Consider the following 16,969-nt stretch of genomic DNA (forward strand, 5'->3'; position numbering starts at 1 on the left):
GGGATTGTTTTCTTTTTTGAAAAATAAATTCCGCATGCATTTTATTATAACCGTGATTCTCACGCGAAACGCACAGGTTTTAAATGCGACTAGAATACCGAGGTAAATTGCCAGGTCACTATGAAACGCGTACACTCTAAGGCAAATCCCTGAAAAAAAATCGGATATAATTTTACGCAACCATCGGTGACAACGAATTAACAACTTAGTCTGGCAATGACAGGCAATGCGGACCGTTTTAACGTCTAGGATTAGCGCGGCCTGAATTCTAAACTCTATCAGTCGGATATTCGACGGAGTTTCGAAATCCACCACGGCTAAAGTTGCTGACGGTATCCGGTAAAAATATTTTTTCCATCTCCCGCGAAATAATTGCTCGCGCGATGTTGAGAGATAAGGGACATTTTGCAGACGGAGACACACGCGTGCGTACGTTCCGATGATACGCCCGAGACGTTGTTTAAAACGAGAATTCTGCGTACCGTCGCGCCGCGTCGGATTAAACCAACTTCGCACTACTTTGCCTGCCGCACGGAGTCTGACCTTAATTCATTCGCGGGCTTATCCGAATGCATCCGTTCGGAATGTGGGCGCACGGCTTCAGAGATCTCGGATCCAGGTCCTTATAATTACTAGTCTTTGGAAGTTTAAGCGGTTTCCTACCGACGTACAGAGTCGGACCACCTGACGAACGCGATTCGCCGAGTGACGAAGAGCGGAGGAGGAGGAGGACGAGGAACCAGGATGGGAAACGAAATATTTATCGCAGTCATTCCGTTCGGCAATACGATTAACTTCCGGATCGTCTACCTTGCTCCCGTGATTACCTCGCCATGCAGTTATATATGCGTTCCGTCGGAAATTCCACCCGAGTTTGTGATAAAGCCAGTATTCACGGGAAAAAATTGATGCATCAACAAAAACAGTGTAATAAAAATAAAATCGAAACATCATTAATGAATGGAAAACGTGAGATAGTTGTCTTAATAATCTGGATATTTAGTTGAGTGCTTAAAATTCAAAATCCACAGCAAGTACATTCGAGCAACTTCAGTTTCTTTAATTCAACAGCATTTTTCCCCGTCTTTGATTATTCGCGTTTTTAAATTTTACAGAATATCCTTGACTGAACTTCGTGGACTTAGCGTTGATTTTCGAAGTCTCAATCATTAACACAACGGTAATCTTTGTTCCCATCATATTAGAACGTAATTGTCTAATATGTTATCGAAATGCCAAGTACCCGTCTGCCCAATTTCTTACTAAATGTATCGAATTGGCAACGGTAAGATCGAGTGGCTTATTTCGTAACAAAAGGCCGAGCGGCGCGTGAGGAATTTTCGGAATACGTTTTCAGACGCCGCGGGGAAAGGGAGCAGTCGCGCGGACAATGCGAATTTCAGGCACTTGTTGAACCGAGACGTCAATTAACTTGCAATTTACTTGCAAAGGGAGAATCGTTATTACGACGAAAAAGCGGGGCCCTTCGTTAATATTAATATTAAAGTTCGCGGTCTAACGTCGAGTTTATTACCCGGGCATCAGACATGCAAAGTCAGAAATTGCCTATTCGTAAGGTCGCGTCGGGGACAATTACATCGCGCTGCTGTAATCCTCATTTGCATGCATATGTTTTCGAGGAAGGCCGCGTCGTCGGCATAGCGATTATCACGCCGCCAAAGATTCGCAATAATTTTAATGAAGTCATATTTCACGGTTAATCAACGTCCGTTTTATCGCGCGGGACTTGCCACAGACCACGCGTGTCTAAGACACATCTTTAAGACGTCTTTAAGTCTGAAAGACGACTTAAAGGTGTCTTTTAGACACGCGTGCTGCATGGGTTTCTTTCTCGCATCAGCGTAACGATCACGCGCGCTCTCCATCGTTTTACCTCGAGGGGGAAACCGTTGAGGGCATTGTGGTGTAACAGATTTGCGGCTGTCCGATTAAATACAATCGGATAGTCCAATTACACAATAACAAACGGATATATCCGATTAAATTGTGTATCCGATGAAAAATGTGATCGGTTTGTCAATCGATTTCATCGGTAACTGCATTTCATCGGATAAATTTCATCGAATATCCATAATTCAATCGGGAAACGTAGTCGGAAAAATTAACCGTCGAAAACACTATTTAATTGGTTTATCCGATGAAAATTTTTCTCAGTGTAGGCATTTTTGGGCATTAGGCCTTGCTGAGGCACATAAAACAAGATAAAATAAAATAATAAGATGAAGTAATGTCCACTGGGCATTAGTGGGCATTGGTGTGCAAGATTTTGGTCAGCGGTTTCCCCCTCGTTTCACCTCGTCAAACGTTTAAAAGCGATACCTTACCTTTTGGTAGTTGAGAGCGAGCAGCAGATACTTCCTGTCGGCGGACAACTGGTGGTCGAAGCTCGACAGCAAATCCTGAAAGCGCAAAACATCAAATCGTTCATAAACAAACGTCGTCAAATTGAAATGTGATCTCGCAGCTCGAGTAAAATATGTGAAACGTGCAACGGACACAAAGCTACTGAGAGCACAGTGGAATGGGAATAAGAATTATTTGTTAAATGATTTAGCAGAATCAATTAAGATTCGTTTACTGTAGATTACACTGTAAAAAAAGTTTCACGTAAAATTGCAACTATTTTAGTAGGTAACATCGGGATCATCGGTTAAAGACGAATATTTACGTGCGTCAGTGAATTTTTTATCTCATAAATAAAATTATTACCTTACGCAATAAGCAGCTTGCTTTCAATTTTGTAAGTTTTCATAATTTCTCGTCAAATATAAACTTACGCAACAATAGTAGAAAATTGGTAATTTTTGTAAAAATACACGAATTTATATATTTTATCAACTATTATCAATTCACGTGACTTCGTACCATACGCTTTTATTACAACGTATGCCATCTGTGTTTAGCGTTGGACCGCGAATTGATACGGCGTCGCCGACGCAATCGACGGCTGATATAAACGCGGCAGTTACTCATTAAAAGTGGAATGCAACGGGACCTTAGCCACTATCTTTACAGGCCAACGTCGCGCGATAACAGGCGGGTGCATTAACCAGTTCCAGTAATAAGGAGAGCCGGTAAACCTCGTAGAAGAGCACGAAAATCTCACGCTCGCGTGTCAGACCGCGGTAATCGGCGTCAACGAACGCGAGGTCGCGGCGCGCGGTACAAATCGCAGACGGGGGTTTATCGCTTATTGCGCTTATAAAGCGAGTCGTTGGCGAAGTGACGCCGGAATGGGCTGCAAATGCGAGACGGCGGCCGGTCGCGGAAAGTGCCGTGGCTTTGTGCCGCCGCGTCGCGACGACCCGGAACGCTTTGTCGAAATCGCGACAAGTAAATTACGATCACGCGCGCGCGTCACGTGAATCGGCGGGATTGTTGAATGAGACGCGGGTCCCCCGCTAATGGGATGACCATCGTTAAGCGAAGTGGAACGAGACGATCGTTTTTGAGCAGGCGATCGCGACAGCCAAGTGGCAATAAAACAGTAACTGGCGGCCGACAACTGCAATTATTACTTTAATACGACCGAGTTTATTCGCATGACAAACGGGACTGACGGATCGTGTCTATGTGTCTTGATGCTCAGTGTTGTGCATAGATGATTTTAAAATTAGCCAGATAAAGATAAGATAAAAATATAGAAATGTATCTTAGATAAGATAAAGATGATTTCGTTTTGAATATATCTAGATAAAAGATAAAATTATATGATGATTCATCTAGATAATTTTCAGATAATATTTTTAAGACTTCATGTAAACACAGTAGAAAAAGTTATTAAAAAATTATAGAAAAATTTAAATTATAAGGGGGGATATAGAATATATTCAGGTTAAGTTATATGACACACACATAAATGCATGGTCTACAACGCCATCCATATTTAAATAGTGTAACTGTTAAGTATTTTTATGTGGCCCTAAACCAAATTATCTGTACGTTATCTTAGATAATTTAATAAAAATAACACTTTCTTTCATCTAAGATGCAGATATAGATAATACTTATTTTTATTATCTATATAAAGATAAGATAACGCTAAAATTTTATCTAGATAATCATCTATATAATTTTATTTAGATAACAGCAAACACTGTTGGTGCCACTCGCATTCAACGCGCATATGTTGCATTGAAATTCGGGCTCGAGGCCTCTAAGCGGAGAGGCCTCTGAGCTTTTCTTAAAGCTTATCCTGAAAATTATGCAATCGTGGGCATTTCCAAGAATTTCACGAGCGTTTTTTCAAGTTTTACCACACATGCTACTAGTAATTACACTGACATATACTCGTACATTTTACTTATAGTACAATGTGTAGTAAAATTGCAAAAATTCTCATAAAGTTCTTCAAAATGCCGTGTTGTTCCAGAATTGCACGATTCTCAGGGTAAATTATAAGAGAAAATTCTTTCCGTGCATCACTACTGGGAGTTTCATAAAATTTTACCATATATTTTACTAGTAGAATGTGTCATAAAATTGCAACTCTCATACAATTCTTCAAAATGCCATGTTGCTTCAAGATTACATAATTTTTAGGATAAATTATAGGAGAACAATGAAGAGTTTCTTTAAATTTTACTGTACATTTTGTTAGTAGAATGTGTGGTTAAGTTTCAAAAACCTCTCATAAAGTCCTTTAAAATGCCACGTTCTCCCACGATTACTGCATGATTTTCAGGGTAAATTTTAAGAGAAAATTCTTTCCCCGTACGTCACTACTGAGGGTTTCTTGAAATTTTACCGTACATTTTATTAGTAGAATGCGTGGTTAAATTTCAAAAAAATCTCATGAAGCCTTTTAAAATGCCACGTTGTCCCAGGATTACATGATTTTCAGGGTAAGTTACAAGAGAAAATTCTTTCCGTGCATCGCTACTGGTGAGAGTTTCTTGAAATTTTACGAGTACAATTGCGGTAGAATTTCAACACTCATAAAATTCTCCAAAATGCCACGTTGTCCCACGATTACATGATTTTCAGGGAAAATTCTCTCCGTGTAGAATTATGGTCTTCAGAAAATAGATTTATTCACGTTCAAGTCGTATACAGAGAGTACGAAACGTGTTTTTCTTCTCCGCTTCTTTTAGTTAATTAAAATTCTACAATAATTGTTACAATTCCGGTGCATTATTAATTTTATTTCGAGATGAAATAACACGAATTGCGTGTACAATTAAAAGAATCCATGTAATTAATTATTTGTGTCAAACTTTCATTAAATATGTCAATAAATTAGTTTATACAGCGCAGTAGCAGACCGCGCCGAAATATGGTGGTGAAATAAATACAGTTTTGATTGTTTCAACTGGTACTTTCACTGATACCTTCATGCAGCTACATATGCTTCTCAGGAAATTTTTGAGAACAAAAAAAGGACCTCGAAAACAGAAATATATATACACATATATATATAATATTGGCATGGAGACAAAGTGACGCTGACAGTTTTATCATGTTACGTGGCAAAAGTTACGATTCTATTAGCAACTTTCCGAACTAATATTAAAGTATTCTGCTGGGACAGCTTGACACATACCTAATAAACTTGTTACTTTTAAACATGTAAAATTTTCATACCGGTCGTGAAATAAAAAGCAACTTTACACAACCGCGCAATTCAGAGTTCGCGTTTTCTCACTGGAGAGGTGGGGAGGGGGGGGGGGAAGACATTAACGCGCGCGGATGAAATTTTATCGTTGTCATTTTTTTTTCTCGAAAAATCGATATCGGAAATAGATACCGCGGGGAAACGATACGGGAAATAAACGCGCGCGCGCACGTTAATATATTATATTCCTCTCCGCTCCGCGCGTAAAAAAAGAAACTAATTTCTGCAATTCGCCCGAGTATTCTTAATATTTCGCTTATTGTCTCGCGAGAGAAGACTCCCTCAGCTCTCAAAGGCGGTCTTTGAGCCGGCGCATTTGGATAATTGAATCGGTGAACCTCCTATACATAATTCACTTGAAATGCGCTCGCACCGAAACGGCAAGTAGGCTCGCCGGATGCAATTGTCCAAATGTACTCACTCAAAGACGGCCCTCGATATATATACGTATATACACGATATATATAGATATATATATATATGCACGAGTGAAGGTATACGGGTCATAAACTCCCTAATAGCTTTCAGACTAACAAGGAGAGCGTCCCGACGAGGCTGCTCTCCTCGTCGGCATCGCGAGGACTCGGACCGCGTTCGAAACACTCCCTCAAGATTTCGACTGGTGCGGCAAACGCGCGAGAGACCTCATTTAACTCGAGAGAGGTAAGAAAGAGGCACGCAAGTTTGACGATAAAAATTAAGTTCCGGAGCATCGCGCCGGTTAGCCGTTGCAATTTTTCTTTAGCGCGTCCCCCCTCTTCGGCTCGCTTAATTAAAAGAATCACCTTTACCTCCCCGCGCGCGCTGATTACGGCGACGGCGTCCCCGACGAGGGGGATGGAATTTTATTTGAAACAATACGGACACCGTGCTCGTCCGCTATTTGTTAAGGCGGAGACAATCTGCACGGAATCAAACGGATTCTCTCCTTTTGTCGGGATGGAAAACACTAAATCGCAGCACTTTACAACGAATTGTTATTACGAAAAGCAACGAGTAAGAATTCTACGATTTCTAATTGTATGCAAAACTTTCGTCATTTTCGACTCGTTGAGGAAACACTCAAATAATTTCTTAATTTTTACTCACAACAATCCTTGCCTTTCTTTAAAATGGTTTCCGGTTTACAACTTCACCTCTGTTTCTTACAATACTTTCAGTCAAGCTTTCAACGTATACGGAGAGATCTCTCTTAAAATTTACCCTGAAAATCATGTAATCGTCGAACAACGTGGAAGAATTTTATGAGAGTTTTCGAAATCTTACCACACATTCTACTAGTAAAATGTATGGTAAAATTTGACAAAACTCCCAGCAGTGATGCGCGGAGAGAATTTTTTCTTAAAATTTACCCTGAAAATCATGTAATCGTGGAACAACGTGGAAGAATTTTATGAGAGTTTTGTGAAACTTTACCATACATTCTACTAGTTCTTCGAAATATCACAATTACACGACTTTCAGGATAAATTTTAAGAGAAAATTCTTTCCGCGTAGAAACGCAGAGACATACACAACTGAGCGTATAAATCTATAAATCTTTTAAATTAAAGGAATGTCGAAGTAATAACATAGCCGCCATATATCAGAGCGCGCACGACAAATAGACGGAGAGAATTTCCTGTTAAAATTTATCCTGAACATTACGTGACCGTGGGACAACGCGGCATTTCGGGTACTTTTGTGCAAGTTTTTTGAAACTTTCCCATACATTTTACCAATAAAAAGTATACTAAGTACAATTACTAATTAAATTTCAAGAAACTCTCATAAAGTTCTACAAAACGCCACGTTGTCCCACGATCGCATGCGACGTGTCCCGGCAGAGATTTTCCTCCGAGGAGACATCTCGCAATGTTAAATTTCGCGGAGACAGACGTCGCGTTACAGACGTCATAATGAATCATTTTCCAACGATAGCCGGCTGGATATCTGCGCGCGTGTACGAATGAGAATCGCCGACGATAGATCGCACGGCACGCGCGTCAGAACGTGAAAGATAACAAGCAATTACCGTTGCGGCGATCTCTTCGACGGCGAGTGTCGTAACGAGAGTAACGGCGTGCGCATCGCACTGTACGTCCTCTCGTTCCCCCCGGGTTGCGAAATAATTTCGGTCCCTCTTTCCGATTACTCTCCGCTGTCCGCTTTCGCATTCGAACCGCACGCGCGGCTTCCGCTTTTATACGTACAATAACATTGTGTACACGCGCGCGCGCTCGCGATAGAGCCCGGCCGATTTAATTGATCACGCGCGAGAATATGAATTAAAATGGGAGGGGAGTGGAAGAAGACCGGGGAGAGAGGTACAGGGCGAGATATGGTGCTCTCTCGGTCGTTATCTGCGATTTCGGAAGTGAAGCGCGACGCGACGGTGCGGCGCGGGCCCTGACAATTAATTTGTACACGGACAATTCGTGCAGCGATTTCTATTTAATCGCATGCACACGCGACTATAATCGCGCGTACGCGCAAAAATGTAGGCGCACGCACTTCTGGACCAGCTTCGCGCCAGGTACACATTTTACAATAATTGATTACCAGCGATAACGCAGCGACACATTTCGTATTTTAAGTTATTAATGGTATATTGATACGCGGTGTAATTAACATTGTATATTGTTTTCTTCGTTCATTCGATGTCAGTATTGCTCTTCCACTTGGATTTAATATAAATAATTTAGCGCGCTCTACCGCAGAGCTCGCTAACTTTTTTGATAAGATGTAGTTACAGATAAACAGATACTATATGTATCTGTATCTTTCTCCGGAAAAATAGCTCGGTGCATCTTGTATCTAAATCGGAATTCAAGGAATGTAACTTGTATCTGTATCTCTTCACTGAAAATTTATCTTGTATCGGTATCCTTGATGGAAAAAAGTTAACATTGATCCTGAAAATCATGTAATGGAACAACATGGCATTTCGAAGAAAGAGCTTTTTGAAATTTTACCGCACAATTTACAATTACAATTTAAATAGTAATTACACAGAAAAAAAGAATATTCTTCTTTTGAAAATATGTTTAGTCTCAACGTAAAAATCTTGAAATGAGATTATATCGCGTTAAAGGACGAAAAACTTGCTTGAATAAAGCAATTTTATGTAATTCAATTGAGAAGAACATACGCTTTTTATTTGAGAATAATTTTCTTGAATAAAAAGGAAACGATATTGGATAGAAAATGGCAGACTTTCAAATCGAAGATCAGAATAATTAAAATGGTTTCACTGTCAAAATAATTATACGTATTTTTGAACTGACAATTATAGTATTTAAATAATACTGTAAGATTATTAAATGCTTCTAAGAAGATTCTCGATTGTTGCGTACATAAAAACAATGAACGTTGACTCGAGTATACAAGAGTTGATCTGACACTTGCTTTTCTTCTGTGCGGCAAGTGGCAATCAGAGCTTAGTATCTTTTTTCTAAAGACACCAATACAGATGTAGTTACAGACAAAGTCACCATCTATACTTTTCTCCAGAAAAATAATTCAGTGCATCTTGTATCTACATCTAAAAAGAGGAATTTAAGAAATATAACTTGTATCTCTTCGCCGAATCCGTTGAAAATTTATCCCGTATCTTTGATGAAAAATGTCAAGATCCAAGCTACACCGTACCGTAACTACTTCCCTTGTAACTCACGTCAATATCTAATACTAATATTATTAGTGGAGAGGTAGAAAGGGGATGCGATAACCCAGGTAAAATAACTGATAATTCTGAGATTCATTACGGGTAGAATTTCTCGAACAAGCGCTCCCCGGATTTCATGCAAACTTCCAAGTCCCCCGCGAGAACTTTCGTGCAATGTGCGCGCCGGAAGTTTTGAAGAAAACTTACGGGATTGCTGAAGTCCAACAGGATCTTGGATGCGGCCGAGCTGACATTGTAGATCAACAAATTTCCTATCTCGTCACGGTAGAGGATCTCGTCTCCTGTAACAAGAGGGACACGTTAGCGGGGAATTGAATTTTAAATTAATACACCGCGACGCGGTGTAATATCCCTATCGTGTGTCTCGTTATTTCGCGCACCGCGGCACCGCGCCGTCGTGGTTAAATCCACGCGCGCGTTAAGCGCCTTTTTTTCGCGCGGAATCTCATTCCGTCGCGAGCTTTAACGAATTATACCGAGTTCTCCGCGCGCTTTTATGTTTATTCCGGGGCATTAAAAAACAATCAGTTGCTACCCCGAAGTGCATTACAAGATTCGTCCATTTAAAGACAGTTAGAACTGAATAAAATCATCCCGATTGCGAAACGATCGCTTCTCAATCTGGTAAAATCTAAAGCGTGTATCGCAGTCGCAATAGATTAATAACTTTGTTAATCGACAGAGTGCAAATAATCTCCGTGGACGCTCGCCTCGTTTTCCTCTCCCTTTCACGAAAAGTCCCTTAAAAATGTTCACTTTTTGTTAAACGAGATTTCTGGAAACAGTCGTAGCTGCAACTCGGTCCGAGGATGATGATTGATTAATTCCACATCGCTCGCGCGCCTTTGTGCGTCTTGCTCGCGCGTGCAGCTTTCTTCAGAAACGGTAGCAGGGGGAGCGAGGGAGAGATGGACGAGTGAATTTCGGAGAGCTCGTCATTCTCGAAAATCGATTTTCGCGAACCAACAGTACGCCGTTTCATCAATCTTGGCGAGACTGGCATCGTAAGAATCCACGGAATAAGAAGCGTCGAGTTAAGTTGCGATGGACCATGAGTAAGAAATATTTTTATCGTTATCGGGACAGCAGAAAGGTAGCGGAGAAGACAAAGAATGGGGCAGGGAGGAAGACATGGGCGAAAGAGCAGTGAAGAGGCAGGGGAGGAAACATGGGAAATGACGCTAAACACGCACCGCCGAGAGTTAGAAGAATAACGAAGCAACGTATCCTACGAAAATCGTCCTCCGATTATCCAAGAAATCAATAATGCAACGACTCATGCGAAACCAACAACGATTAATTTCCGGCGGTGCTTAAGGAAGTCCTAAAGCCGCTGGCGAACTCGATCAGTGTCGATAAATTAGGAGACGGAATTAACCCATACAGCACAGCAATCTTGCAGCAACGGTAAAATGTTCGCCTCCAGAAATATTACAATGTAATATTACAGCAACATAGCAATATAATGCATGCGTAATATATGTTTTCTCGAAGCGCGGTGTGCTTCACTTCTCTTTTAAATTTCATAGTAAATGAAGATTTAAAATTTAGAATTGTATACACCAACTATTGAGGTAAAATCTCTAATCTTAGTAGTTAGAATTTAAGTAACAATGATTTTTGTTCCGATACATTTTCTCGATTGAACAGAATTAATCGTTTATTTAATCGGTACCAATAAGTCCGCAGAATGATACACAAAACGTAGTAACAGTCACGGAACAAATTAATGTAAAATATTAAGTACGGAATTTTCCATTTTATAGGCGGGACAACGAATTCTCAACGTTTTTTGTTGTTTTTCACTCGGCGCGGTGACGTACAATGTTTTTGCGTGCCATCGTGTGCCTGAAGGTCGCCGCGATATCACTCGCTCGCCGAACGTCGAGCCGGTAGGCAGTAGCGAGAGTCGCTCCGTGTGCCGTATTACTTTTGCGTTATCGGTTTCCAAGACGCGATCGCGATGAATTTGGGAATAAAACGCTATTGATTTGTGCACGTTTATTATTAATAAGTAACGTTCGTCGACTAAATATTACAACTTGTAATGAAAAGTGATTTTCACGTTCAAGCCGCGGCTTTTATCAACGTAGATTTCACGAGGCTAACTAATCTAATTGTAAGATATGAACGTAAACCGTGGTAATTTGTCGCGATTACATCTCGTTTACGCACCGCGTGCGTTTCGCGGTATTTCACATCGCGTACGGGAGTGCCGGAAATTTCGCGCGATCGATGATTTTCGGTGATTATTGTGCGAGTGCCACAAGGAAATCTAAGAGGAGGAGGAGGCTTCGGAAGCATCGGGCGACGGCAGATCAATCGTGAGGTGAGTGTTTTACATTTTTATATTATTTGCTACTTGTGCAAAATAAAGCATCTGTTCTGTGTTTTTGTTTTATTGATTCAAATGATTCGAACGAGGATTCGAGTGTCACAAAGCGACAGTATAAAATTTTGTGAGTTTGTAAGGAAAACATTTTTTGAGTATTCTATAATTATTTTAATAAATACCTATTTTGAAAAATATAAAATATAAAGTATATTTAATAAAATAATTTCGATTTTACATACTTATTCTATAATAATCGTATACATATTTGTATTTTTACAGTAACGTATACAGTTAACGATGTACATACAACTCTGCTATTGCGAATCATATCAGTGAGTTATGAATTATCTTTTATTATAAAGTGACATTGCGTACGTAATACCTTCTTTGCATGTATACAAATTCTTGAAAATATACAATGCTCAACTACAAACTGCGCACGCAAAGCGCAGTTTCTATAGAAACAACAAAACGCGCGCTATAGTTACTAGTAAAATGTATGGTAAAATTTCAAAAAAGTCTCATAAAATTCTCCGACATGCCATGTCGTTCCACGATTACATGTCTTTCAGGATCAATTTTAAAAGAAATTTCTCTCCGTGTACGAATATTATGCAATACAGAAATTCAATTATTGAAAATCGTCAAATAAATTTATACACAAAACGCGGAATACTAAAAGTTTCCCTTGAAAAATATAGAATCAATTTAACAAGCTTATTTCAATTGCATTAATTTAATTTTAATGTCGCGAGAATTTTTTAAGAACTTTTTGAGAGTTTTTTTTAAATTTTACCATACATTTTATTGGTAAACGTATACTAATTGTAAATATAATTATTAATAAAAAGTATGGTGAAATTTCAAAAAACTGTCATAAGAGTCTTCAAAATGTCATGTTCTCCCACGAGTATCTACATAATTTTCGGAGTATAGAGTTTCACGGCATTTTAAAAACCATAAGAGTTTTTCAAATTTCAATTCTTCAGGACGCAAATTTGAAAAACTCTCAAAAGCTCTTCAAAATGCCATATTGTCCCACGATTATGATTTTAATAAAATGTATACTAAGTATAATTACTAGTAAAAGATGTAAGATAAACTTTCAAATAACTTCCATAAAATTCTTCGAAATGTCGTGTTGTCCCACGAATACATGACTTTCAGGAAATGTTAAGAGAGAGTTCTCTGCTTGTGTAATTTATTATTCAAAGAACGTTGTGCTCTATTTCGTGCTGTCTATTTTATTTATTTTATTTCACCAACTGTTATTTTACGTGTTTTATGTAAATACTCTCTAATTTATAAAATTAAAGATATGAAATACAAGGAGAGCGTAGGATTTTAAAAACAAATTTAACCAACTCTCCCCTGCTTTTAAAACTTGTAAGCTTGTCGATTAAACGTTAAAAATGAAAAGTCATTTCGAGCCATGCAAGTCATGGTCTTGCAGCATTTTTGCGTAATGTCACCAGCGAATTGTTGATTTTTTTAAAATTCAGGTCAACGCAAAGGTAAATATCAGTCCGGATAAAAATAACCTTAAAGGGTGATTTTGTTTCGACTTGACAAGCCACGCCTTTTCCGAAAAAGTTGTGGAGAAGTGGAGTGTTATAAAGCGAAAAAATGGTACGGAATGTCTTGAGAACGAGTTCAAATATGATAAGCAACAGAGCTGATCGTTCACAAAGCTTATTTTTTCTGACGGAAAATATTTTATATACGCATGTTGCGCAATAAGTTTCACAATTGCGCCAATGTTTGTCTAAAAACAGGGGCGAGAGATGTAATTGCGATAATAATTAAAAGAGCAAAACGATCTCCTTTCATAATGTTAAACAAACGCATCCCCCCCTTTTAATGCGATAGCTCTGTACGCTGCGGTGTAAACTTCGTTTCACTCAACCGCTGCTTGCTCGCTCGACCGACAAACAAGGGGTAGCACGTATCGCGGAACGAATACAGTCCCGACTCAACACAGTGAACTACATCAGCGTGTGGTCTGGCGGTGGAGTCGGCTTTTTGACGATAGGAAATTTCCCGCCGTGAACCTCGAGAACCTCGTCAAGTAGGTTCGCGCATGAAAACGGATTATTCGAATATGTATTAATTTACTCTCCTGTATGACAAGTAAACGAAACGAACCAGAAAATTGTTCCATCTCTACGATTCGCGGCAAGCTATCGGATTTATGACATATGCATCTTCGGATATTTTCCAAGCAAACGTAAATCAAAGTAAACTCAATTGCAGCGAATTTCCTTAGTGAGCGAAGAAGGTTGAAACCCGTTACGAACGAAACGGGTTGAGAAAAATCGTCAAATAAGTCACATCTAAAAATGTTACGTTTCGGGAAAGTGCAGAACAAAATTATGCAGTTGACGACAGTAAAAAGTATAGTTAGAAAATTTCACGCCAATAAAACTGTGTGTTCAAGCCATTTAGTAACGTAATTATTTATTATCGAGCAAGTAACTTGATCGTCAATAGTTTTCTTAAAGCAATTCTTTCAAAGTCTTGTGAAACAATGTCGGAAACTATGGGGAGATAAGAGAGAACTCGTGGGGCATCCGAAAGTTTGCTTGTAAATGACATTATTAAACGTGAAATATGTGTAGAACAAATTTTAATGCATCCAGGAATTCTGTGATTTCATTAGTAGATTTTTTGAAAGAATCTAGTTGTGGAGAAGTGAACACTTGAATCCTCAGAATGTGATTGCCGATACAAACGAAAATACGATCGCCTTCGAGAACTGTAAATGACACTTTTCTCTATTCTTATTCATATATGTTTAATTTATTCATTTTATGGACTTAAAATGTCAGAGAGAGAGAGAGAGAGAGAGAGAGAGAGAGAGAGAGAGAGAGAGAGAGAGAGAGAGAGAGAGCACGTGTTTGGCAATATGGCGCCATGAGAATTAAAACAGGACGTTATATATCAGAGGCAGATTAATTAACAAAGTTTCCCAACGATGTGGATACGTTTGAGTGAAAATTTTCGTTACTTACACAGTTATCCTCCGATAATAGCGACGTATACACTTTAATATCACTTTTGTACGTTTGCGTGCAGTAATTGTTCTCTAAAATCGACAAAGCTCAAAGTAACACTTGTACATGTAAAGATTATTACATTTTTTTTTGTATAAACTTCAGATCGACAAGTGTCAGATATTCCGTAGAGATATTTTAATGCGACACCGCTCGTTCGCCTTTACGTTATTCGTAAAGGAGGACAAGCGTTCACAGAAACAGCCTCGTCAACCGCAAGAAGCCGAAGGCATTGTGAATGTCAGAACGACGAAAATGATAAAGTTACGATGCAAAATGTCCAAAGTAGTTTATAACTCAAATAATCGATTACTTTCAAGTGTCAGACCAAACATTTGTTTCTTTTCCCTTCCGCAATAACGTGTTTAGAGAATTTCAATATATCGCTGGTGCAATTTTTTCGAATTAAATAATGTCACAAATAAAATAAATAAAAAGGTGCCCGATTTTATCTTTCAATGTTGAATTGTAATTTTAATAAATGGAAAAATAATATGCTTAGCGATATTGCAGGATTCTGCTGTAATATCAAGAAATATGATATTTTTGTTGTAATTTTTAAAATAATATTGTATGTAATATTTTTATGTATAATGTTATGGACAATTATGATAAAAAAAATGTCTAACGGTAATTAATTATACACACGTATACATATGTGTATGTATAAAATTTATACGTATTTTCCATTTATAATATTTAGCTTGGCTTTATCTCTTTTGTTAATTTTAATGCACGTGGAGCGTTAATTTGGGTTTTACGTGCAATTGAATTCAGTTGTTTCAGACAACTACATAGCCAAATACCCTATTATTGCGGGGCTATTTTCAATTTCTTGCGTACGGCACTATGTGAAATAAACTTGCTTTTGTAGTTCGAATTAATAATGACGGATTAACAAACACGTAACTTTATTGGTCGTCGTATGGAGGCGCATTAAAATTATAAATGAACGCTGCTTTGTCGCATCAATAGCGTGGCATTGGATTTTCATCAACGATTTCAAACAAATAGCAATACGTGAAAATTTTTTCACTAGAATTTATGAAACCCCCGATATCCTCACGATTAACATTTTACGCTTGCCAAAATTAGTTGCCGTTAAAAGTTGGTTGTCTAAATTATCAGTTGACTTGTTGAAATTAATTAATTGCTTAAACCAATGTGCCCGAGTGATAAAACAATTGCTCGCGATTTCGGTTGAAATATAAAATTACTCGTAAAGTCACGAAAACCAACAATAGGTACTAATTTCTATTCGACTCGTACTCTCAGAAAGGATTTCTGTTACCGAGACAAAAAATATTCTTGGCGCATTTATATTTCTCACAATCTCGTTTAGTATCAAAATAAGACAATATCAAAATAAAATCAATAATTCTTATTCTCCTCTATCGAATTAAAAAAGATTGACTTACTATATTGAGACAAGAGTAACTTATATTGCATTCTTGTGTTTAGAATAAATTTTCCCTCCATCTTGGCACCGCGATATTCGACAAAAGACGATACTATCATTTTATTCTAAATTTTAGCATCTTTCATTTAATATTAAAATATTCCTTTCTCTGCAATAAATATAATTGGCACTGTATCGATCCTATTTTACGATACATTCGAGTGTAACATTATATGTATAGCAATGAATCCGGAAACTTTTTCTATGGGTGCGAATGCTCTCGGTTTCTTTTCGTGTCACTTGTTTCCCGGATAAAACGGCGGCACGCGGGAAGTGATGTACATTTGGGTGAACGTAACAGCGAGGGTTCGACCGATTTCTCACGGAGGATAACGCGTTAACGAGACGCCATCGTATCTCACGCGGGATTGTGCCTCGCAACGAGGTATTCGCCCATTACGGGGCGACGTCATCCGGATGGCTGAAACAGACCCGACGTCGTCTTCTGGGATTTCATCGCGCCCGCGACGGCCGGGGTGGGACGTGACGTTTACGATTTATCCTCCACCGGCAGCGCGTATCCCGCAAGAAATAGGCCGAAACGGAGAAATGCAAACGAAACTATTGAGGAACTTGAGTAATTAACAAGCGATTCCATTTGAGATTCTTAACGCGACGCAGAAAGAAACGTTTCGCAACGGACTTACGGTATTAAATTATTTGGATTAATTATTTATACAGGGTGAGTCATAACATTTGTACCAGAGCTCGTGAGAAGGTAGAACGGATCGAGATGAACAGAAAAGTCCTGAACCATTTGCAATTTTCGCAATAGTTAACGAGTAATTAATTATCGAAAATCGTCGTCTTTGCCCTGCCC

The 16,969-nt window shown here is 38.8% G+C and overlaps 1 protein-coding gene across 1 annotated transcript in view; it reads right to left on the reverse strand.

Annotated features, from left to right (window-relative positions):
• Nucleotides 1-16,969, reverse strand: part of LOC105560180 (venom dipeptidyl peptidase 4) — a 193,630-nt gene that overhangs the window by 143,338 nt on the left and 33,323 nt on the right. The window contains exons 2-3 of the mRNA XM_012009057.1: nucleotides 9,489-9,583; nucleotides 2,346-2,420 (exon numbers count right to left, since the gene is read on the reverse strand). Of these exons, the coding sequence (XP_011864447.1) occupies nucleotides 2,346-2,420; nucleotides 9,489-9,583 (170 nt within the window). The remainder of the gene's footprint in view (nucleotides 1-2,345; nucleotides 2,421-9,488; nucleotides 9,584-16,969) is intronic.

The sequence above is a fragment of the Vollenhovia emeryi genome, unplaced genomic scaffold, assembly GCF_000949405.1.
Source record: "Vollenhovia emeryi isolate VEMERY1.0 unplaced genomic scaffold, V.emery_V1.0 DF939240.1, whole genome shotgun sequence".
NCBI lineage: Eukaryota > Metazoa > Arthropoda > Insecta > Hymenoptera > Formicidae > Vollenhovia > Vollenhovia emeryi.